The sequence below is a fragment of the Amphiura filiformis genome, chromosome 6, assembly GCF_039555335.1.
Source record: "Amphiura filiformis chromosome 6, Afil_fr2py, whole genome shotgun sequence".
Classification (NCBI taxonomy): domain Eukaryota; kingdom Metazoa; phylum Echinodermata; class Ophiuroidea; order Amphilepidida; family Amphiuridae; genus Amphiura; species Amphiura filiformis.
This window is the reverse complement of record NC_092633.1, coordinates 7,179,241-7,204,563: the sequence shown is the minus strand read 5'-3', so window position 1 is coordinate 7,204,563 and position 25,323 is coordinate 7,179,241. Positions and strand designations below refer to the sequence as shown.

General features: G+C 37.7%; 1 protein-coding gene across 1 annotated transcript in view; it reads right to left on the bottom strand.

Annotated features, from left to right (window-relative positions):
• Positions 1-3,519: 3,519 nt before the first annotated feature.
• Positions 3,520-25,323, bottom strand: part of LOC140154901 (E3 SUMO-protein ligase RanBP2-like) — a 52,405-nt gene continuing 30,601 nt past the window's right edge. The window contains 17 exon segments of the mRNA XM_072177560.1: positions 3,520-7,067; positions 7,756-7,987; positions 9,422-9,771; positions 10,522-10,719; positions 11,907-13,134; positions 13,760-13,960; positions 14,202-14,399; positions 15,062-15,304; positions 16,230-16,543; positions 17,085-17,201; positions 17,980-18,210; positions 19,641-20,426; positions 20,933-21,506; positions 21,508-21,855; positions 23,057-23,266; positions 24,294-24,473; positions 24,996-25,145. Of these exon segments, the coding sequence (XP_072033661.1) occupies positions 6,631-7,067; positions 7,756-7,987; positions 9,422-9,771; positions 10,522-10,719; positions 11,907-13,134; positions 13,760-13,960; positions 14,202-14,399; positions 15,062-15,304; positions 16,230-16,543; positions 17,085-17,201; positions 17,980-18,210; positions 19,641-20,426; positions 20,933-21,506; positions 21,508-21,855; positions 23,057-23,266; positions 24,294-24,473; positions 24,996-25,145 (5,997 nt within the window). The 3' untranslated portion in view covers positions 3,520-6,630.

Below are 25,323 nucleotides of genomic sequence, written 5' to 3'. Positions count from 1 at the left end.
TAAACACATCAAAAAAAGTAAGTCCCACAAGTTTGAATAGTCAGAACTTTAAGCACAATTAATTATAAGCAATAGATATGAACATTTGAGAGTATTTTCTTATATGATATCAGAAAAACAAAATCTTATATGATATCAGAAAACAAAATCAGAATCAGAAAACAAAATCAAAATCAGAATGATCGAGAAATTAATGATAGAATGAAATTTGGTGCGATTCAAAAAATTAAATCCTGTGTCTGAAAGCTGCCGTGCGCGTTAGTAAAATCATGCGCTTAGTCCTCTTTGAAAATCAATGTCTTTTTATTTTATTTTTAACAAAAAGGCGAAAATAAAACTCAAAATTCATATTCGATCATAAGTTTCAGATTTGTTTGCATATTTTGGATACGAAAACAATGAGAAGAATAATAGTTTGTAGCAGTGACTTTATTTGTCTACTATTCCAACATTTGCAACATTGGATAATTTTTGCACAAAATTCTTGTCCGAAATCCTGTACTGACACATTAAAAAAATAAACATTAAAAAAAAATACAATAAAAAAAACCCGCATTCCGTATTAGGTTTTCAATTTCTCACAAGCTACTGTGTAAATGAATGGGTGCCAACCATTCATAATACTCTCCAAATTTAAAAGAAGTATCAATGTTGGTTGTTTATACCAATCTGACACACGCTGGTCACTCACTTCGGGTGAGTGCAACATTTCACACCACATAATCCATTTGAACTTTTCAAATGCACCAAATTTTGTTTAACCATTTATTTTTTTATCATTCCAATTTGGGATTGTTTTTTTTGCAAACAAAATTTTCCATACATTCATGAGTTCATATTTTTTTTATTATAGTTTCTAAAATATTCATTGGAATTTTTAAAAGTAGGGTGTCAATTAAAAGGGCATTTCGTGATCCACAGCCTCATCCCCCACTTTTCTCAAAAAAGTTGAGATTTTTATATCACTGGAAACCTCTGGCTACATAATGTTTATGTACAAAATATTTCTTGCAGATTAATTCGCTTAGCAAAGATATTGTGAAATTTGAATTTCGTTCTGGTGCACCAGAACGAAATTACAACGCATTGTCTATGGAGCAGTGTAATACACATAATCATGCATAACTCGCGAACGCAAAATCGGAATCAACTGAAATTTTGGGAATACGTTTTTTTTGTGGATATCTAATGAAAAATGACAATACTCCTTTAAAAGCTAGCATTAGATGTTGGTTGAATATGGCATTTATTGGCTTTCGCATTTGAACTCTATATCAGTCTTGTTGATTCTTATAAGCCAAATTGTCATTGAAATGATGCAATGCATTGTGGAACAGTTTTTGCAGTTATGGGACACTTTGCCCTCTGACCTATTGGGAAATTGTTTTTTTTTGTGCATGCAAAATATTATTTAAATGTTTTACTAGAATAAAAATTGTTAAAAAAATATGAATATGATATAGAATAATTATTTAGAATATTGTTAATGATAACATTATTACAATAATAAGTAAATGAATAATAATTAGAGCAATTTCCCTGATATGTCAGAAGTGTCCCAAAAGTGCTCTCAAAGATTAGAAGTTACAATGGCGATTGGGCTTATTATTTGTGGTTAAAGGTATGACCATTCAAATTTGTGGAGACTTTCTTTTTTGGGGGTGTTTGCATGTTTTAGTCTGCCCTCTCAATTTGATTATATAACACTTGTACATAGTAAGAGAAAGTTTATTTAAAAAGGCAATGCAACACTATAAATGTTTTCTTCTGCCAAATTCCTTTTGATTTTTCTTTTTTTGATTACCAGAGTCAGGTACTCCAAGGCAGCACTTATTGTGTCTTTACCACTGGACCCACACCATATGCGTGGCATGGGTCATCCAATTTAGGTGAACAAGGTCTGGTTGAGGGGGTGGCAACCATTTTAAGGCTAATTTTTCATGGATATGTTCAAATTTCCACTTCAAATCAAGGTGCACGTACTGACCCATATGATAAAGCCTTGAAATAAGCAGGACCCAGGAGCCATTTACCCAATGGTCATAACATTTTGGCTCCTGGTCCACATAAGCATATTCGGTATGCCAAATACCTTATACCGGTATACCGTCAGGTCCATACCGGTATATACCGGTATCCCAGTATTTGCCGTTTTCTCCCATTATTTGTTGTAAAAAAAACGGCGCGGTCAAAAGATCAGTAAACTAGTAAAGTAAGAAGGCCATTACGGTAATCTATATTTTAATTGAGACGCATGCGGTAGATAATTCAACTTACTTTGACATGTTTTACGAAAAATAGACACACGCACACAAAACGAAATCCATATCACGAAATCTCATAATTCCATTCGTTAGTTAAATCCTATTATAGTTTCCAATTCTTTAAAATCCGCAGCGGCTTTCTTTGCACTATATTTAAATGAGCATTGCGTGTTATTGATCAGTGTCGAACATCTATGAAAATAACAATACATTACATTTCCCACGAGCACGTGTGCAGGCTTGCAAATTGTTTGTCTAACGTAACGGGTTTCCCGATTTAACCCCTTATAAAAAAGCTAGGAAAGGTCGAATGATTTTCGTACTCCCTTTATTTTCACGAGGCCGCAAAACATTATAAAATATTGATAATGACAGTGATTATGACAATGACATTTAAATGAATCGGAGATTTACTTATTTTTTGTACCATTATGTTAATAGTAAGTATATTAACGATCCGCTCACAGGCCTCCTAGTAGAAAGATCATGAACATGAAATTTAAATTGCCGCGAAGAAAATATTGAATGTATTAGCATTCGAGCTATTAATAGTAGCTCGATGGTATTATTAGCACATGTTTGTGGTGGTTGTCCCACTACTTCCTCACAGGGGCATCGCGCTCATCTGAAGAAGAAAAAACAAGGGCGTGACCTATTTGCGGTCTAGCTATACCGCAGTTGTAAACAAGGGTTATGGTCATGCGAACACCTGGGGTAGTGGGGTGTCGGCGTGTCGTGTGAAATTTTCCCAGGAGTTTACATTTCATACATTCCAAAATTATATAAATTACGGGCCCTGGAAGAAACCTGCCTCCAGTCCAAAATCAAAACCACAAAGGGGATAAAAATTACAAGAACATATCCAAAATCTGTCTCATTTTGTGAAACATCAAAAACGAATCATGACACAAAAGTCATAATTACCAGAAACACTACTTCCTTCAACATGTTTAAGGAAATGGCTCCTGGTTCACTAGATAATCACAGAACCAGGAGCAGCTTTTTCCAAATGTGTGGCTCCTGGTCCAGATCTGCTTATTTTGAGGCTTGCAATGCATATGATGATACACATTTGGCCCGCCAGAGCTCCAGAGCTGAACACTGAACCCTACCATGTGAGGCTCATATCCCAAGCTTCAATTAAGTTAAATTATGGACTACTTTACCATTTTTTGCTTCAATTTGTTGTTTTAGTTAACAAAAAATATACAATAAAATTTCAAAAAATGCAACACAATTCACGACTTCAAGACAATTTTGCAATTTTCTAATAGGAAGAATTCATTTATTTCTTTTTACTACCAATAACATCAGTAGCACTTGAAGATATCTAAATCTAAATTACTTAAATCTATGTAAACAAAAATATTTAGGGTGACACTTAATAGGTGATCATTTTTCTTTTCTTTTTGTTTTGGATTATGCACATTTTTCTAAATGTGCTCATCACTCAATTTCAAATTTTGTAAGAAACAAATCAAAATATTTTCTCAAATATCATTTTTTTACATTTTTACTTCATCTGAAGAACTACTTGGGTGCACATCAATTTTCATTCATATATCTTCGTATGATTTTATCGTAAATATATACTTCAGTATGCAACCATTAAGTGCCACCTTCATAAACAAAATTCTGCATACTTATATATGCTACACCACGTGATGAATCAAATGCACTGCTAGAATCACAGTGATTTTTACATTAGTTTTTCTTGTTCTATAATGTTTAACAAAATAAAACCAAGATATAAAGAAAGCTACAAAATAATAAACAAACATCCAAATTCATATCACGGATTTCTGTTTGAAAGGCTTAACCACCCTATAGTCTGTTCAACTCATAATAGGCAAAACATACTTGGCTTTGTTACCGTGTACAATAACCATAGACCATTTCCCTGCAAGCAATCCAGAATTTCCCTCCAGTTTTACCAAATTTCCCTCCAGTTTTACCAAATTTCCCTTCCCTCCAGCATGACATATTTCCCTTATGTATTTCTTTATTTTTTTGCTCAAAAACCAAAAATTTCCCTGCAATGAGCTTCCCATATTGCCCACTTTTTCCTGCATGATAACTGTACATCAATAAAGTCCTAACTTACACTGTCGTAACATAAGAAAAGCATGCATTAAACCCAATATGTAAAGCACTCTTTGCATAATTGTTATGGCCTAACTGTGTGTTCACCATTCTTTACACATTCATGTTTATGAGGCTTGCCTGTTAGGAGCTGAACAATGTAGTCTAAAATTATGTATCAATACTTTCCAATTACACACACAATTTTGTAATACTTGCAACATGGTTTCTTGTTATAGATAACATAAACGATTTATCCGAATAACACATAATTTAACATCATGGATTCAACTTGAGCATGAAAGTTTGCAATTCAACCACTGCATGAATGTTTCATTTCTTTATAAGCAACATAAATGCACATAATTGTACATAAAAAGTATTTGTGCTAAAATTTGCATGATTGATTACAACCAGCAAGAGATCATGATTGAAAATGATATTATTAATTTGTCTACAATACTGGGCAAGGCACACATAATAAGTAGATTAATAAATGATGCATCTGTGATCAAAGCATGTGGGAGAACTCATGAAAAGATGTAGGGTTGGTATGTTTGTCACATACAGGTAGTGGTCATTTCAGTGTCCCCTCCCAAACTCATTCCTCATCAGCGGAGAAATTAATCAGGGGCCTTATCCTACCAAGCCTGGAAATAAGCAGACTGGATCCAAAATTTGTTTTTGAACATTGCTCCTGGTTCACTGGAATTTTACAAGCACCAGGGGCAATATTTAAAGAAACAGCAGCAATTTTCAAATAGTAATATACTTTTCTGCATATACAAAAAATTATAGCATTCCAGCACTACTGCATCAAGTGCAAAAACTGGAACCAGGAGCAATTTTTTTAAATAAATTGCTTCTGGTTCATGTGAATTTTACAAGAACCAGGAGCAATTGGTGTCTTTGCGAGGGCAAATTTGCTCCCCGCACCCGCTTTTTTCCAGACTTGTATGTATAATCTTTTATACACATCATAATGTTGGACACCAACAATTTAGGCAGTCAGCAGTTCAGATTTTTAGATGCCTGTCACAAAATAATGTGCTGGTTCGTTTGAAATGCCACTCCCTTTTTGGTCGTCTTCTTCCATGTTGGGTGTATTGATTTCAACTTGGATAGCCCATTGTTAAGGCAATAAAGATTGTCTGCTCTGACAAATGCTGCATTTCTGATTCTCTGTTACAAATCTTGGTTCTGTTGACGGATTTCCCGCTCATATAATGAATTCAGGTTTGGTCGCAATGAGAAAATAAATTGCAGCTGTGTTTATAGTAATGGCAAAACGCGTATAAGGTATTTCATTGGAATTGGGGACTTTCAAATGTTTCGGGGTAATTCCAATTCCAAATGAGAGTTATACGCTCCATGCATGGGTTCAATCTGATTCTACAATACAATAGGTATGTGACTATTGCTGGAATGTTCCCACTATGCACTCCTCTCATGTCATAACTGAATCAGAGCAAACTAGGTTAATGAATAAACAACCATTCATTACACCTGGAATAATGGAATATATTATAATAAACATTCCTTTCATATTAATTTCTGGATTTATATGAGTATCAACCATTCAATAATACAATTAATGCTATGCTTTCCTAAAAAACAATTAATGGCATGTTTCCCTGAAAACAATTGTTCAAACTATATAGTACTTTTTGGAGTCCAGATGGACCTCAGGATAAATCAATCCTATCTGCAACCATGTTTAATGTGATATTACACATGACATGATCTTAGTCCTTATGATAAATTCAAAGCACCGGCACACACAAGATAAGCATCTTATTTTACTATTGCTGCTGCTCAAATTTAGGCATTAATACATACATTTAATAGAAAAGAATATTACAAGATAAGCAATGATAGAGACTTTGACTAAATATTCCGTCAGTCTTTGTGTTGGCGAAGGCAATGCTACCGTAGAACTGATGATTCTTTATCAAATTATAGACATAGCTGTGAACTGTTGAATTTTGACTGTGCATACTTCATCGCGATGTAGTACAAATTTCGCGTAACAGCGCACCCAAAACCCCACATATTTTAGGTCTGCTCACAGCTGCCTGAAACCTTACATGAAAAGTTTTACCTTTGATCCAGCACAAGAACATTAAACTATGCTTTAAGACAGCATACATGATTTTTTTTCCCAATTTCAAATAAAAAAATTTACAAATCAATATCGAAAAATCTCATCCCAACTCTCACTCCTGTACTCAAATCAGATTGTCCATAGTTAAAATCGCCAGTTCTGCGGTGATTTCTTTGTTAGTTATACATTGCTAACACCAACATCCTCCTCCTCTTCTTCCTCCACCTCCTCATCAGAAGTACTATGACTGTTACTACTACTACTAGATGTAGTTGTAGTTGTCTCTGAACCTGATTCACCTTTATCACTACCGAATAAGCCATCTGTAGTTTCCTTTAGTAACGATAATAAGCCTGTGTTGCTGGCCTTTGGTGGCATCTCCGGACTAGGACTAGCTGTAGATTTGGGAATCACATCCGGTGAAGCACCAAGAGTTAAACCACCTGCTCCTCCTGGTGTAATCTTCTCTTCTACAGCATCTGATGGTGATGCTACAGGACCACCCCCTATCGTGGATGTCTTGGTAGGAGTTGCTGCTACGTTGTCAGCTGCTGCAGACTGGGACGATTCTGAGCTTGATGGTGGTGCTGCTGCTTGCGTGGTGGAAGTTGTTTCTTCTACACATAAAGAGAACAGAAAATTATAAAGGTATATATGTAACACACTGTAGATATTTTATTGTGAAACACAGAACTTCATAGAGAATATTCCTAATATATATCATACATGCTTCTAAATGACTCATTGAAAGAGTGCAATCTCCTTACAATATATGCACTATTCCACAGCAATGGGCACTTCTATATTGTAGAGCTGAAGTTCTCCTTGCTACTAAATATGTAGGAAGATTACAAATTTCAATCTAAACAATATTTCTCACTCCCAATTTCCCCAAAAGTCATATTATTGACCATATGAGATCTAGCTATTGCTATATATTCCAGTGAGGTGCCAGTGTAAGGTGCTGATAACCATGGTAATTCTCCTGACCAGTTCACCTGTTTGTAATTTGGTGAATGTTTCAAAACCACTGCAAAATCAGTGCTTCTAACAAATGAAAAATCGCAACAGTACCTAGAAAAATTTGCTATATCTTGTTTTATTTTCAATTTAGAGAATAAAGAAATTGAAAAACACAATTTAAAGAAGAAACAAGTGTTTAATATTCAAAAAGTGTATGAACTTTTAAAAAGTCTATATTGCGCACAGATCAAAGTATGAATATTATGAAAAAAAAATCTACAAAATGTATTTACAAATTTTGACAATGTAATCAACTATTAATAGTAAGGAAAATTCTAATACCTTTTGTAACCACTTCTTCAGTCTCCTCATCAAGAGCTTCTAATTTGCTCTGACATTCTTCAAAAACTTGCTTGAACAAGAGTGCTGTCTCCTCTAATTTAAACTTGATGGCCAGCTGTTCAAATTGTGGCTCTCCCTCTGACGCATCCATTGCTAGCCATACCCATGATGTCTTGGATCCAGCATTGGGGGCAAGCTTCATGTCTGCAGTGATGTAATGATTAGCACACACCTGTAGATCACATGAAGTAAAAGAAGTTAAGTGAGAGCAAAGGGTTTGTTTCCCTTTGTTTCCCAATATAACAAAAAGTACAGTCATGAGAGAGAGCAATGTTTATTTCACATCCAAGCAGTACTCAAAGACATACTTTAAAGCTTGAACACTCAAAGACATACTTTAAAGCTTCCAACACTCAAAGAGCACAGCTTGAAAACTCAAAGAGCACAGTTTATCCTGTTTTAAGAGCGACACCGAGTCCCAAACTAGGTTCTCTGGTGGAGGAACACGGTTGTTTGATGGGATCATTTATTAATTTTCAAACAAAACATCACGTTCAAACAAATTTTAGGCTTAAACAGCTAAAAGTGATTCATGCTAATGAATACAGATGCTTTTGAGTCATTCTCAACGTTAATTTCCCCTCTTTTACAAAATTATTCACGTTTATAGTATTTTTTAAAGCTTTTTCGGATATAAAATGTATCTATTAATGACAAAATTGGTGGCGCTATTTAGTTACTGGAAATTACTCTTTCAAGCTTTTAATACAAATAATTCCTTTTATTGTTTGTTCACAGGGCCTCCAAGAATAGCAGTGCTTTTACACTGAAGGAGCTACCCTGTATAAAGAAAGTTGAAATAAATAAATAAATAAATAAATATAAAATTTCCTTCTCGCTTGTTTCACCTATTCCATCTGTTTTAATGGCAGTATTAATCACCTAACCCTTGAAAATAAAGAAATGTGATTTAGGATAAATAGCGCTATCTATAGTTTGCATTTAGTTAATAAAGAAGCCAACTCTATATATATCAAACAACCGTGGGAAGTGGTGGGTGACCGTCTGGCAAAACAAGACATCATGTAACACATGCACACATTATCTGGAATAAGCCTTAGATGGAATGACAATACTCAATTTGAGTGAATTTAGGTATGATTAATTAGGCCAAGATAGACTACCTAGAGTCAACCTAGGGCTGGGACAAATACCTGGAAACTCTGGTACCATGGGTCTGAATTTCTGGTGCAGGATACCCAAAGGTCATTATAATGTTATGTTCACTAAAGCTCACATGAAAAGTTCAATGGTTCCAATGACATAGTCCCAGCCACAATATACAATTACAAGAGGCCATATTTCAATTGCCGAAATTAACTAAACCGTAAATAATTAAGATCAAACCATGTCACTGAGATTAACTAAACCGTAAATAATTAAGATCAAACCATGTCAAACAGGATATTTACAAGCTGTTGTTTACATGAAATATTTGCACATTATATATCTTCACCAAATATCATTGCTATTCACACACAACTGTTTGGAGACAATTCATAACATTTTTGGACTCCACATTGACTTGATCGGTGGGATATGGGTACCCGGGTTCCCGCTCATAACTTACATACAATTACCTTATAAGTCACACCCTTAGACTTACCTTCAAAACTTGTTCACGTCGCATGATGACTCTAAACCGTCCAGTTTGCTCATTGCTCAAGATCTTAACATCCCCAACTCCACGATCCTTCCAAGCACCTCCTTCCACGTCAAAACGATACAATTTGGAACGGGAGCAGAACAGAGCCTTCTCATTCTCTTCCCCAGTTTGCAAGTCTACTTTCTCTGGTAGTTTAGCAATAGGATCAAAATGGATCTCACGTTCTTCTTCTGGATTATGTTCAGCATTTCCAGAAACAGCAGATATTACTGATGATGAAGTGGGTGGAATTGGTGAATTCTTGAAAATTTCACTGAAAGCTGATTCCACTTTAGGCATTGGCTTGGGATCTGCAGGATATAAGAAATGTTCAAATGAAACAAGAGTATGAAAAGAAGATGTGTTGGCTAAATCAATCAAAATATTTTTACTTCTTCCACAGATAGGTCAAAATACTTCTAAAAGCATCACACATGTTTCATCCGTCACTATCATCATGAGCACAGGTGTACAAATCAATCAATGCTCAGATCCATGTTCACATAATTCAATCATTCATCCATCCAGTCCATTCATTCACTCAATTCAATCACCACTTATAAATATGACTAATTCATGATCTCATGAACAAATGCCATGTTATATAAGTTATATTTCATTATTTCTAAATATGCCAGCGCATATGCAGGTATTTTAGTATAATGACCGCTTCTTGTGACACATTAATACGCTTTATAATGACCATATCGTATTGTTTGCGCACATTGACCCCCCTATTTAGACATTGCATGATTACGTGGTGGTGTAATTAGTAGCTGGTGGTATGTCTGTCATCAGCTATTCCTTTTTTCAACAGGGAAACCAAAAAATAAATATTGATACATGTGAATAACAAAAATAAAAGTGACAGTTATGAATGAGATTGATGACCTTGTATCAGTTATTTTTCAGGTATTGTGAAAAATCCTAACACTTGGTTTGGACCTAAGAATATCCTTCAGGACTGCGCCCCTTGGGATATGTTCCTCAGTGCCAAAGCAAAGTGTTTAGATTTTTCACAATACCTCTTAACAACAAGTCTGTGTTTACAAATCCCTTACCACTCTCCTTCTTAGCAGCAGCAGCAGTTTCCTTTGGCTCGGAACTAGATGAGATTTCCGATGACTGGACATCGGATGTTTCAGGGGTGGTGGTAACTTCACTTACAGCGATGTCACTCTTTGATGACTCTGAGGCTGCTGTAGAGCTCTTGTTGGTAGATTCCTTCAGCAAGTCTTCAACAGCTGCTTCAAAGATGTCTGTGAATATCACATAGTCAAGACATAATTGATCATGAATTGGCAGCCTCTAATAGTGTAACATGTAAGGAAATTGTCCTATTATTGAGAACATCCATCAGCTGTTTTCCTGAATTTGAAATATAGTCTTGCCTCAAGTTGAGAGTAACGCCATATTGGATTTTGCAGTTCGAATCAGTGCCTTTATGCGGTTGCGTCACGTGTGTATACACCCTGCGGGATCAGGTTAGTGTGTGAGATTCAAATCTGTCACTGCAAATCCAACATGGTGTTACTCTCTCAACTTGAGATGAGACAAGACTAGAGTCACTGTTGCAATGAGGATTAACTCTAGCTAATCGTAGATCCATCCTTTGCACTCATATCAGTGATAACATTTTTAACCCAGCAGCTCACCTGGAGTTAGGACCAACCATCAAATATGAACAACTCTTCCATTACTCATTAGGTTTTGAACACTCATTATTTAACAATTATCGGGCTTTCTATGGTAACAAACATTGAAGACAACAAAATGATGGATTAATATACTATAGCTTATTTTAGTATAACTTCTATGCAGGAGGGATAATAGTTTACACAAGTAACAAGTAGAAAAAAAGACTGAAACATTTTCAGAAAATAATGTTGATCCAAGTGACAGAAAACTGGCTTTGATTAGCGTAAGGCCAAAAAAAAAAAGTTGTTTGTTTGTCCTCCACCGCCCGCTCCTCAGATTAAGGCCTGACCAATATTTTTTTTTCTATTTTTTTTTAAGATTTGGAGTATCTCTGGACCTAGCTAGAGCTAAATACTAAGATCTTTCATGGTTGAAAATTAAAAAAGCCCCCCACAAACATTTCGTGTCTTCAATATTCAAAGTTATAAGTTGTGTTCATGTCATAGTCTATTATTTTTAGTGACTTCAAAATACAATGGATTTGAAATCATTAAAAGACTGACATGAACACAAATTATAACTTTAACTGCATATTAAAGAAACAAAATGTTTTTGTTTTTTTAAGTCACCATGAATGATTGTAGCATTTAGCTCTAGCTAGGTCCAGGAATACGCCAAATCCAAAATTGTTTTTTTTTATTTAAAAAAAATCCCCCCGGCCGCAAAGCTGTGGAGGACAAACAAAAAAATTTTTTTTGGCCTAATGACATACCGCGATACAAATAGCAAACCCTTTCATTATACCTACCTTTAAATTTGTTAGCAGTTTCTGGTGTCTTGAAGCGGACGGCCAATTGCTCAGGTGCCGGTTCCCCATCTGATGCGTCCATAGCTTGCCAAACCCATGATCTATCTGATCCAGCATTTGGAGCTAGCTTCATACTTTCATTCAGAAAATGATTAGCACAAACTCGGAACACCTGGTCACGGCGCATCACGATACGGTATCTATTTGAGGTAGGGTTATGTAACAATTTGATGTCACCAATCCCACGCTCCTTCCATTGACTCGTTTCACTGTCAAATCTGAACAACTTACAACGATGACTAAACACTACCGACTCATCTTCTTCACCCGTTTTCAGCTCTACTTTGTCTGGAAGCTGGACTATGGGATCGAAGTGGATATCATCCCCATCTTCATTGGTGTAATATTCACCATCAGCCCCACCTGGAGACCTGATCAGGCCTGGCGATCGTAAGAGTCCGGGAGATTTATGAGGTTTAGGCGGAGAGGGTTTTGTGGTAAGAGAGCCAATGTCCATCCGGAATGAAAACGTGGAACCCTGGGATTGTGCCATATCAGAAAAAGATGATGTTAGGCTGTCGCCTTCTGGAGTACTGATGTTGGAGCTTATAGATTGCAAAGCCTGTGTAAAAGGATATTGAGTTGGCGATGTCTGTTTGGTTGGTGGCATCGTATTGTTTCCTCTTTCAGGTGTGGATGGTATACTGCTTACACCGCCAAAGACAAAGCTGCTGTTAGTTGGTTCTGGCTCATCAGTCTTGCCAAAGGTGAACTGTGGTAGTCCGGTATTGCGACTGTCTCCAGCATCAAATGAGAACCTGGTAGTTGGTGTGCCTCCCGGAGTAGTCACTGATGTCTGCTGACTGCCATCTTGATTTGAGGCAGTTTGTTTGACAGGAGTCGTAGCCTGCTGTCCACCTCCGAATGAGAATCCAACATTGGATGTTGGTTTGAATCCACCAGCAGTGCTAGGTTGTGCTGATGCAGTGGGTGGTGAGCCAAAAGTAAATCCAGATGGCTTCGGCATACCACCACTTGGTCTAAAACCCTGAGATCCTGATGGTTGGGCTGAAGGCATTGCTGTTGGTGCTGCTGGCTTGGCACCAGGTTTAGGAGTACTGCAAGCTGGGCATACCATCATAGTAGCATCATTCTGACACAAGCAGCCATCGCATTTCCATTCTCCTTGTTTAGGCTTGAATTTGGCCATCAAATCTGCATCAGGTTTCTGGGAGTCAATTAAAAACAGAAGTAAATGTTAGCTCAAAACCACATATGTGACCATCCACCACAACTGAGCCCGGATGTCTCCAGTGCCACTATTGAGATATGCTCCATTGAACTTAACAATAAACAATAGGAAACAAAGGATTTATTGACTGTTTTATTGACTTTTCACTACTTAAATGTCAAGTACTATAGACATGATATACATCATTTTAAAGCTAATTTCAAGCAGAATATTTTGGTTGAATATCTCAAAAATGATGATTGGCGACTTCAGGGCTCAGTTGTGCTGGATGGTCACATATTAACTCGTGTATACATAGCAATATCAGATTTAGTCATCAAAGAATTTATTTGTAGTGCACTATCTAGTTAACTAGATGTTGATTAAAATAATCTTTAACCAATTTGAAAATCAGAATTGTGTTCACTGGTGGTATGTTGCTAACTGGTATGAATTTCTATATTGTTGCCCACTATTCTCAAATTGTGTGAGCAGTTAATCAGTAACATCTTTGTTACAATGCACTTGTCTGTTAGAAAAAAGATGAAACCTTCAGAAGAATCTGTTGAAATATTGCCTTCATTCACATATAAATTTGACAAACCTTAGTTTCTACAATTACCTGGGTCTGTTGTGTACCAAACTTAAATCCTCCTGAGATAGATGCTGGCCTGGCTGCTGGTGCAGCTGGCTTAGCACCAGGTTTAGGAGTACTGCAAGCTGGGCATACCATCATAGTAGCATCATTCTGACACAAGCAGCCATCACATTTCCACTCTCCTTGTTTAGGCTTGAATTTGGCCATCAAATCTGCATCAGGTTTCTGGGAGTCAATTGAAAATAAAATGACTTTATTAGCTCAAAGCCACATACGTTCAGAATTTTATTTTGTACTAATTTATAATTTATGATGGTCGCTTCGTGATTTTTTATAAATCATTTTTAGCATAATGAAGGTATGCAAAGCTGTGAATGCACCCAGGTATCATGTTATTTATTGCCCAAATTGTTTAAAAGGTCATAGTCAAAACACGCATTGAAGTATAAATATAAATTTGACGAACATTTGCCTGGGGCTGTTGTGCACCAAACTTAAATCCTCCTGAGATAGATGCTGGCCTGGCTGCTGCTGGCTTGGCACTTGGATTAGGAGTATTACACGCCAGACATACTGTCTGCTCTGCTGGGTTACGAACATAGCAACCGTCACAGTTCCATTCGCCTGGTTTGGCTGCAAACTTGGCCATCAAATTATCTTTAGGCTGGAAATTGAAGGAATTTTAATTAATATACAAAGTTTTCTTTCATCTTTTTACTTATGTACTATTTCATAAACATTTTGCATTTTGTTGTTGTTGATAAAGCCACATGCATTTTTACTCACTACAATATTTTGTCCTACACATAGGAGGACTTCATCAGGTACAACTGATATGGTCATCTGATCCACTTTCCCAGTAAACAAGTTTGGTTTCCGGTGTTTCTTAGTCTCTTTTGCAGACTTCAGTAGTGGACAGTAAACATGGCTTTAATAAGAGGTATGTGCGCTGTTTAAGTCATGTTTACGATCCACTACTGAAGTCTTCAAAAGAGACTAAGAAACACCGGAAACCACTTAAACTTGCTCACCAGGAAAGTGGATCAGATGACCATATCAATCATACATGATGAAGTCCTCCGATGATTGGGACAAAATATTGTAGTGAGTAAAAATATATGGTAGCATTATACTCCATATCAATACATGGGGAGAAATGCAAGAACATTTGATATGTATAGACAAGTAATAGTTCCACTTTAATTTCAATTGAGTGGGGTATTTTTATGGGGGGGGGGGGTAATAATGGGAGAGTCTTTTTTTTTATCAGAAATTGCAAATGCAAAGACTTAAAGCATGCTTTAATATGTATAGCTCTGCTCCTACCTCCTGAGGTTTCTCCTCAACTGTGATCTCCTCCACGGCTGGCAACTCTGCAATGTCTATCTGGCACTCTTCAAACTTATCTTTGAAACCCAGGGCTATGTCAGGATTCTTAAACTTGATGGCTAGAAGCTCTGGGCTAGCTTCACCTTCAGAGAAATCAATGGCATTGTAGACCCACGCACGGTCTGATGTCTCCAAGGCCTTCAGCTGCATTGCTGGCGTGATGGTGTGATTGGCACAAACCTGCAGATAGTATGGATATAGTTGGTGGATTAAAACCATGGTGTACAAATATCATGACTATAATGGCAGGTTGCATTATGAATTGGCTAGAATGATATAACATGAAGTTATGTATTTGGGATGTGGTGAATCTTGAACTAGTATTTTTGGACAGAAGGTGAATCTTTCCCTAAAAATAATTTTTGAAGGGTGAATCAAGGTGAATGGCTTGAGGTGGGTAGGTTCAAGACTCCCTTTGACGGCTGGGTAGGTTCAAGACTCCCTTTGACTGCTGCATAAGTCCTGCCCTATACTTGAAATACATTGCTGCATATATTCGCGAGGTGTTATTTTCACAGTTAGAGCTCCAATCGCGAAATGTGCAAAAATTAAACCCCCACGACAATTTCCCTGTTTACAGAATTTGACAGCCAAATTCCCAAAATTAGCTTTACGCTGAAATATTACACTACCCCTGCTAATTCGCCCTTTGCAGGGACCTGCCATCTTGCTAACAAAATGAGGTTCTCCCTGCAAACTCATGCGCAAAATGTGCATTTTTGTTTCTCTCGCTTTTCTAGCAACTTGCCAGACAGCTTTTGCAAAGCGCACATGGTAATTAAAGCATGCGTTTGACAGGTGTATGCACACACTTTGCGGGTAGAGTCTCGTTTTGAGATGACTGACGATTGACCATGCAATTACTTACACTCAGAGGGAGCACACTACCATTGGGTGATTCCACAGGAAATCTATGCACCCCCTATGGAAGACATGACCTTAATCTCATACACAGGAGATGTAATTTCAAATGGGTCCCCCATTTAGGTAATCCCATTTGAAATGTCACACTCCCTGTGTGGGAGTTTAAGGTAATGTTTTCCACAGGAGGTATATAGATTTCAACTGGAATAACCACTTTTTACTATCATTCCAGTTTTCCTACCTTGTGGACTTGGTCTCTCCTCATCACCACTCTGACTCTGCCAGTAGCTGTATGTCTCATGAATTTGATGTCACCAACACCACGCTCTTTCCACATGTTCTTCTCCGCATCAAACCTATACAAACGACATCTCTGTTTATACAGCTCCTCTTCTTCTTCATGACCTGTCTTGAGGTCAACGACCTCAGGTAAGGTGACAATGGCTTCATAATGGGGATCATAATCCTGTGAAGCATCACCACCAGCTTGGTCATCCCCTCCTTGACCAAACACTTGAGCACCGGCATTGGCAAATGCAAATGGGGCTGAGGTATCTGAGGAAGAAAACAATATTTAGCTTATTTACTCATGATATGTTGTTTGTAATTCAAACAATTTCTAAGCCATTTTTCTTGAGAAAAAAACCTTCAAATGAAATTTAAGGCATGGTTCAGTAGAAAAGCTTACTTCCAAAATTTTGGACATTGACTTCGCGAGTTTTGCATAATTGCATTGCATTGTACCACAGTGCCCGCAGACCACTATGTTGTAATTTCTGTCTGACAGACAAAAAATTTGTACGATGTCTTTGTCCAATGACCAAATCCGCAAATATGGTTAAGCATAAAAGCATTATGTAGTCCTAGCTTTCTCAGGAGATGAGGCTGTGCATCACAAAGTGCCTCTTACAAGGATGCTTTTAGTTTCCACTAAAAAGGTTATAGTGCAGCTGATCACACATTTTCGCACATATTATTTACAGTCTAACCTCCTTCGTCCAGCCCTCTTTTATACAGACCTCAGTTATTAGACTGAATGATCATTAAAGGAAAGCAATTTGTTGGGGTCCCCCATAATTATTTTTTACCATGTTACCTTTTTTAGCAAATCCATTGGCTGTATTTGTTGCTAATGCTGCAAAATCCATTCCAGATGCTGCTGCACCAAATACATCGCCTCCATCCTTAGGTGCATCCTCGCCTGTAATACTCCCTGCAAAAATATATGGCAATTCTATAATATATCAGCTAGCTTGTAAAATGTGCTACGCCACATACAAACTGCGCTTTATTTTGCAAGTATGCCCAGTCTCAAAATAATCAGAACGCAGGGTCAGAATTTTGGCGTGAATCAGAGAATCGATTCTCACAAAGAATCTCGTAAACAGATTTGCGTGAATCAAAGTTGATTCCCGCAAACGTTTGTAGTTTACACAGAAGTTGATTTGCGAGAATCAAATGATTCCCGCAAATTTATTCTGCAAGAATCAAGATTGATTCTCACACTGTGAAACAAAATTCTGACCCTGGAATGTGTATAACAGGAGTGGCATATCAGATTCTGAAGTTGCACCAATGTTATTTATCATTAAGTAAAGATAATAAATATCATATATTTCACAGAAACATATTTGCTGAGTGTCAAATGTAACTGTACGAGGCCTATGTACAACAGGTTTCTTATGAGTCATGTATGGATGCAATTTACATGTACATAGCGTTTGGGGCACAAATTCATGATTAGTCATTACACTGCATACTGGAACTCTCAACATTTGAGATATTGAGTTTAGTACCATTACATTTACAATAAATGTACCAAAATAAATTGTTAGGATCATTATCATCACCATTCAGCTGCTTTGCAAGTGAACACAAGTTTCTAATTCATGTACTTTTCTCTTATTAAGACACGCACACTCTATCTTTCTCCCCGCCCCCCCCCCCCCTCTCTCTCTCTCCTGAAAACCCAACTGGCTTTCCATACTCACCGAATACATTTGAAGAAGCCGATGTCACGGTTGGCTTGTTAGTCTCATCTTGCTGGACACCACCCGCTATTAATTTGTCAATATCAACATCATCTCCACGGCAACCAATACATCCTGGACATGGTGGAGCATCTTGGTAATTATAAAATGTTGGTGGAAGCTTGAGACTCTTGGCCTTCTCTTGAAGAGCAGCAGAGGGTAATTTCTCTGAGACCAATACTACATCACCATCTGAAAGAGAAAAAAGGTACACAACACTGAGTTATGGGGTTTCTCTTGTCTATTGTTCATTCCCAAGTTCTCCAAATTGGGATGAATCGGATGCTAGCTCTTGTGTGGATCCAAGTGTTTTAATGTAAATTGTGATGCGATCAAGCAAAATCAGTCACAACTCAGAAATACTGATTTTGAGATATAGCCAATAACAGTTAATATTTCCTTTTCTTTCCTGCTGTTTTGGAAACGCTTTAATTGCCCTATATCTTCCGAACTGGTTGTTCAATTTCAATGGGGTTTTCTGCAAAACGCTGCTTTGTAAATGCTTTTTACTATGCTATAAGAAACTGAAAATTTAATATTTCAGAGTTCCGACTGATTTTGCTTGATCGCATCACAATTATGCAATAATCTATTTCAGAGATTTAATCATCATGCAGTAGTCTCAAATGTCACTGACATTGGTGTATAGGAAGTTCTCACATCGAGAACACAACAGATTTGTGTATGTCATTCCAATTTAGTGAAATATGTGCAGAGTTTCAATATATCCTGTTTATTTTTCAAATGATTTGGGATTTGGGTTTAAGGTCATGTCTTCCATAGGGGTGTATGTATTTCAACTGGAATGCCCCATTGAATTTCCCTGCTACAGTTGAGTGTTTGTTTTATTCCATATTTAACCTGGGACACTCCATCAGTTGAAAACACAATTAATCATCTGTTCTTCCTTGAGGCCCAACTGCTACAGTTGAGAAATCAGGACAGGCACCCCTAGGTGTGGTGAAACCTTTATCCTGCAAATGAATATTCATAAGTTCCACTGCGTACAGTTTGTCAATAATTCCAGTGATCGGATGAGATGATTATTTAGGCCTATACCTTATCCATTTCAGATGACTAAATGCACTCTCAACTAATCTAGTATTTAGCTAATATCTTGAACTTGGTTCACAATGCCGTAAGTGTGCAAATGAAGAGGTTGGTGATGATTTACATTTCAGTCAACCGAGAGGAGGTCCATTATTAGGCTCATTAACCCCAAGGGTACTACCTGCCAATGTATTGGCCTCTAAGAACTATTTTGATTGGTTATAAAAAGAGCTACATCATCTATTGAGCCAATCAGAGATATGGTAAGAATTGTCAATTGGGCTGAAGGATATTAAGGTTCAAAGTGCTTAGAGATACAAAAGCTCTATTTTGATTGGTTACTCAGATGCGTATATCACCTAATTAACCAATCAGAGGCACTGTAAAAAGGCAGTAGTCCTCATGGGGTTGAAATTCGTGTGACATCATGGTGTAAACGAGATCATACAGACAGGTGCACTTGGATTACACCTCATCACACAAACATTGATTTTGCCTCATACTCTAACCATATAGTAATAAGTACACCTTCCTTTACTATCGCTACAGTTTACAGACTTGTTTTTACATACCCTCAGTTGGCTTAGTAGGTGTAGGCTTAGCAAATGATATACTTGTTGGAATAACTGGTTTGGAGGGCTGACCGAAAACAGGTGTTTGTGTTGGCTGTCCAAACACTGCAGGTGCTGATGGCTGTTGTATGCTACTAGTTGTTGATGTTGTTGTTGTAGCAGCAGTAGATGACGACATAGAGAATGAAAACCCAGCGAATGGACTCTGAGAAGCAGTGGCTGTTACTGGTGCAGTAGGCTTTGGCTGTGCAAACATTGAAACTGTGCTAACAGGAGTTGATGAAGCTTGCGGCAATTGCTGGCGGAAAGTAAACGTTGATATAGCTGATGGTGTTGTGGTGGTGGTGGTGGTTGGTTTGCCAAACGTTGGTTGGCTAGTCTGAGCAAATCCAAATCCACCACTTGGAGACGAATATTGACTCGGCTGCTGCGGCTGTCCAAAAACTGAACTTGCAGGGGTAGGACTTGGTTTACCAGCGAACACAAATGACTGTTGCGGTTGTTGTTGCTGCTGTTGTTGCTGCTGTTGTTGTTGCTGTTGTTGTTGCTGTTGTTGTTGCTGCTGCTGTTGTTGCTGCTGCTGTTGTTGCTGTTGCAAAATTTGTTTCTGCATAGCAGAAACGCCTGGAGACACAGGCTTGCCAAAGACAAAGCTCTGAGGTGACTGTGTGTTTCCAGCGGATACTGCCTGCCCTTGCTGGGTTTGTTTGAAACCACCAAATATTGGCTGGGCAGATGCAGCAGCTGTTGGTTTACTCATTGATGGTTGCGGACGCACTGGCACACCTAGGGAAAATATGAATAAGATAGCAATTAAATAAAATGATAATATATAGACAATAACTAAATAGAAAAAGGTTATCTACAATATCAATATTATTTTGTACCCTCAATTCAATTCAATGAAAAGAAGACACAAAGTGCTTTCATAGCATGTAATCTTCCCCATGAAAATTATCTCTGATTACTAGTGAATTCAATGAAAATACTGCAAAGATTGAGTATTGTCTGGGTTTTGTATACACAGACATTGGTCCCAATTCTATTTGTGTCACTTTCTGTACACAACAAAATATATATCAGCCAGAATCTTGACAGTATAGTATTTGCTTTCAATAACAGATTTCAAACTTGGGCCATTTGAGCTATTTTTTGTTAAAATTGGATCAATGAATAATCAAAAGCCTTCATTTTGTTATTATTAATATTATATTCTTTAGGTTTTCCTCCAATCATTATGTGCCACTTTTGGCAATATATGGTCTTGGCAATGTACAGGTCATTTAGTTTACCTGATGCAATTGATCCTTGCTGCTGTGGCGAGACAGATGTACCAGCACCAGGTCCAGCGATTCCCCCATGCTGACACCTCACTTTGGGGTCATCACCCAACAGCATGGACTTCAATATTGGAGAGTCAGAAGCACTTTTAGCAGCTGGAGACATCCCCATATTTGTTGCCGATTGGTTTGGTGGAACAGGTGAAATACCACGGTCAGATGATCCAGGTCGCCCAGGGCTAAGTGCCGACTGATCGTTGCTGAAATACGATGCAGCTGCGGCTGCTCTACTGGCTACGTCCGGTACAGCTGCTACTCTGGTGGCACCATTTTGATCTTGAACAAGAACTGTTGTAGGGGATGGCTGGCCTTGCATCTGATTAGCTTGGCTTACTAATAGATTTGCTAGAGGTGATGATGCATAGGCTGGATGTTTAGCAAGAGACGGCAGTACACCCTGGTTGATGCTACGTCCTAAAGCCATGTTGGATGCCATCTCATTGTCCACTGCTTGACTTGTCATTTCGTCATACCCTGGATAACCTGGCTGCATGTGACCTCTTGGCCTGGCGGGGTGGACGCCATCATGCTGTGCTGCAATGCGGCGCCATCATATCCGTACGCATATCCATGGTGTGCTGGATAGTAAGCAGCAGCAGCAGGGGTGCTGCATAATGCTGGTACATTCCTTGTAAACCATGCACTGGTGAGGCAACCACTGGCGGCATACCAGCTACATTAGGCGTTTCTATTTTGCACATCTGGGCAGAGATTATGATAGGTTTATTAGGAGTGATAGTAGTAGCTTGTGAGGTATCCGGCACCTGAGGTGGGGCACTTGGCTGTTTGGATGATTGCTGCTGTTGCTGTAGCTGCAGCTGCTGTTGTTGCTGTTGTGTTTGAGCTATCTTGGTGCTTAGGTCTTGAAATTTCAGCTGAAAATATAGAGCACAATTTTGGGATTTATGTTACATGATACCAAACATATGAAGGAGCTTTACATATTACATAGATGATTATGACAAAAAAAACTGCATACTTCAATGATAAAACATCTACAAAGCCCCCCCCCCAATACACACCAGTTAACCTTCCAGTAGAAACCGAATGTATACTCTAACCAGTGTGGTAATGGTAAAAACCCATCTTGGATTGAACAGGAGTTCATACCTCAGGCTCACATCCAGTGAGCGGGATAGAATTCAGGTTCTAAGATATCATTAATCTTCCACAACTAAAGGATATGTCAAACTTTGATTTCCGGGGAATATATTTAGGTCAAAAAACCCAAAGATAAATTTCTGGAAACATGCACATTTTGACAAATTAAAGATGGACCGCTGTTAAATCAAAATTTACTTCCAGGAAACAACCTTCATATAGCACCTTTCTCATGGCCACCATCCAAAATAGATCAGCATCAGGGCTGCAAAACAAAAAATGTTTATTTCCCTGGAATAGAAGTGAAATTTCACTCTAAGACCGCAAAATTTCAAATAATTTCGTATGTATTTCTTACTTGGGGAAGCACAATTTACCTCAAAATCACAAAATTTGCCTGGAATGAGCTTACCGGATTCTACATATTTTCCAGGCCTGATCAAGCAAGTTGGTCTGATTTGAAGTCTGTAAAATTTTGATTTTGACACAAGGAATAATAATTCTGGAAATAATGCATCTAGGGCCAGCTAAAGAGCTCTAGATATGATTAGGCCAGGCTAGTTTCAATCACTTCAACATTTTCTTTCAATGAAGTGGTGATCAAAATGATCTATTAACCAATTTCAGTCTTGTCAGTGTATCAAATTGTCAGGCAGATCCAGGGTATTTTGGTTTTTTTATAATTTTTTTCCCCACAAATGATTTATTCATCATGAAAAGAGTTAAAACCAAATTTTTTTGGGGGGGTATACCCCCTTTCCTATTCCCCGATCCCTCATGTTCGCTAAAAAGATTGTGCCCCGAGCCAGCACTCTAATTTGATAGTAGAATTAGCCGGCACTCAACTTGGTCTAGCTACAACCCTGGGCAGATCGTGTGAGCAGCCAATCAGCATCACTGCATAATTATGCTCTGGGGTGCAAATTTGTAACAGAATCGTGCCTCCTATTTGGAAAGTGATGCTGGACTACTTACATTCATTTCTAAAATTTGCTTCATGAGTGCTTGATTGGATTCCATGAGCTCATTCTGTCTCTCCATCACTGCTTGATTCTGTTCTAGGATACGACCATGCGATGCATGCAGCTCCCTCAGTGATTCATTCTCTTCCAGTACACGCATGTGTGAGGTGTTCATAGCTCGCAGTTCTGCTGCTAATCGGCGTGGGCTTGGATCTTTGACGTTCTGTAGTTTAGTATCAGTAATGATAAACACGTGCATCACATCAATATAGATGGAAATTATTTGAAAAAAAACCCACAAAAACAGGTAAAACAAACATTTAGAGCATTTTATTTCATACAGGTAGAAGAGGGAAACGGTCAAATTAGTTTAAATGTTTTTCCACTCTCATCAAACAGAAATGTATAAGTTGTGCAATGGCAATGATTAATATTGCGGGGGAGGGGGTGGAATGATGAATTTGATACTGCACATCAGGTTTAAGCTAGTACAGTAATACTGTAGTAATAGGACTTTTTTTGTGTTTGTAAAATGTCCTATTACTACTGAATCACAACTATCACCTTGTCAAATATGCTACACAAAAGCAATATGCTAGATATTAATCCAAAAATTCCTCTTCATCTGATGGTAAATGCTACAAAGCTTATTCACAGAATTTATCCAGGATTATTATACACATGAGAGTACCAATTGCGAATTCACCAAGACATTTCAATATCCTCCTCATCATAGTGTGGCTTCATTAACAGTCACTTGTTGACATTCCATTCTACACCAATTGAACTATAATTTTGCACAATTGTTGGATGTATACATACATTTCACGCATCTCTGTTCCCATTTATCAATGCTGATGAGTGCCAAGTGGAGTGGAGCAGACAAGCATAAAACCTTCAACAGTGAAACATAGCTTATATAGTACACCTAACTCAAGAATCCTAATGAATTTCATACATGTCTGTTTGCACAGTACCATGGCCTCTTTTGATAAGGTGCTTCATAAAATGCTGTTTAATAATAATATGATGATTGTACCTTCATCATAGCCAATTGATTTGACAGGAGACTGTCTGGTTTGACTTTATCTCATTTTTTTGGATGCAGACATAAACAGGCTACCGAATTAAAGGATGGTCCGATCTAAACAGATGGTGGACAGTGGTGGTCAAGGTCATTAAACCCAAGGTAAAAATAGCATATGATGAAATCAAACCATCCTCTTTTAACAATGACAATGCAGCCTTACCTCATCCTCAAAGTCCAAGTCCAAGTTTGACCTCACTCTCTGTGACCTAACACTTATGTCAGCTACACCACTCAGTCTAGAGTCATCATGGGGTGCTTCCATCATAGATAGTTGACTTGCCAGTTGGCTCTGGTCTGTTTCAATCTCCTCAAGCATCTCTTGGACAGGTTCATGCAAAGACTGGTAAAAAGGAACATAGTAATACAATTATTTCATTCAGATTCTGTGTTCAAAATAAGAAGAAAGTGGTGAGTGTCCAGAGGACAATCTGACCTAATGGTTTTGATTGTCCTGCCTAATTGTTTGGTTGTCTGTAACATTAATTGCCACAAATGTCACTTTTTGCATAATATGTTTAATTAAATGTATTTTGATGGGTTTCTTGTAGTTTGTAGATATGAACTGAAGTTTGTTTGCAGATTTTGCTTGTCTGGAGCAGTACAGTAATACATCAATTTTGGTTGTCTCAGACAACCTGACAACCACTTATTTCGAAAACTGTCCAATTCAAGCTGTCATGAACACAATTGTGTAATATCCCTGAGTGGAAGATAAGGTCATTTCTTAAATAGGAGGAGTATGGATTTTAACTGGACTAGCCCATTGCATCCCATGTAACCTTTAAATACCATATTTTTGCTGGGGTTGGATGGTTTGAAAATACTGCACTGAGTTGATTCAATACATAATTTGTTAACTTACATGATTTGGCTTGTCTTCGATACTATCCATAGTAGCAAACAGAGCATACTTGGCCTTATCCAATAGCTCCCCATGCTTAGAGACGTCACTTGTGTTCAGCTGGTCCTCAGACCGTCCACCAGTTTGAATACCAGCCAAAGTCTTGTACATCTATAATGGTATCAAACAAAATCAGTCAAACTTTAAAATAATTCTTTAAATCAAAACTACCATATTCAACCTATGGGTTATTCACATTTCCCATGTAATGGAAAACAATAAATTATATAATTCACATCACAATAATAGATATAACAAATGAAAATAAAATGCCACAGCCAGAGTGATT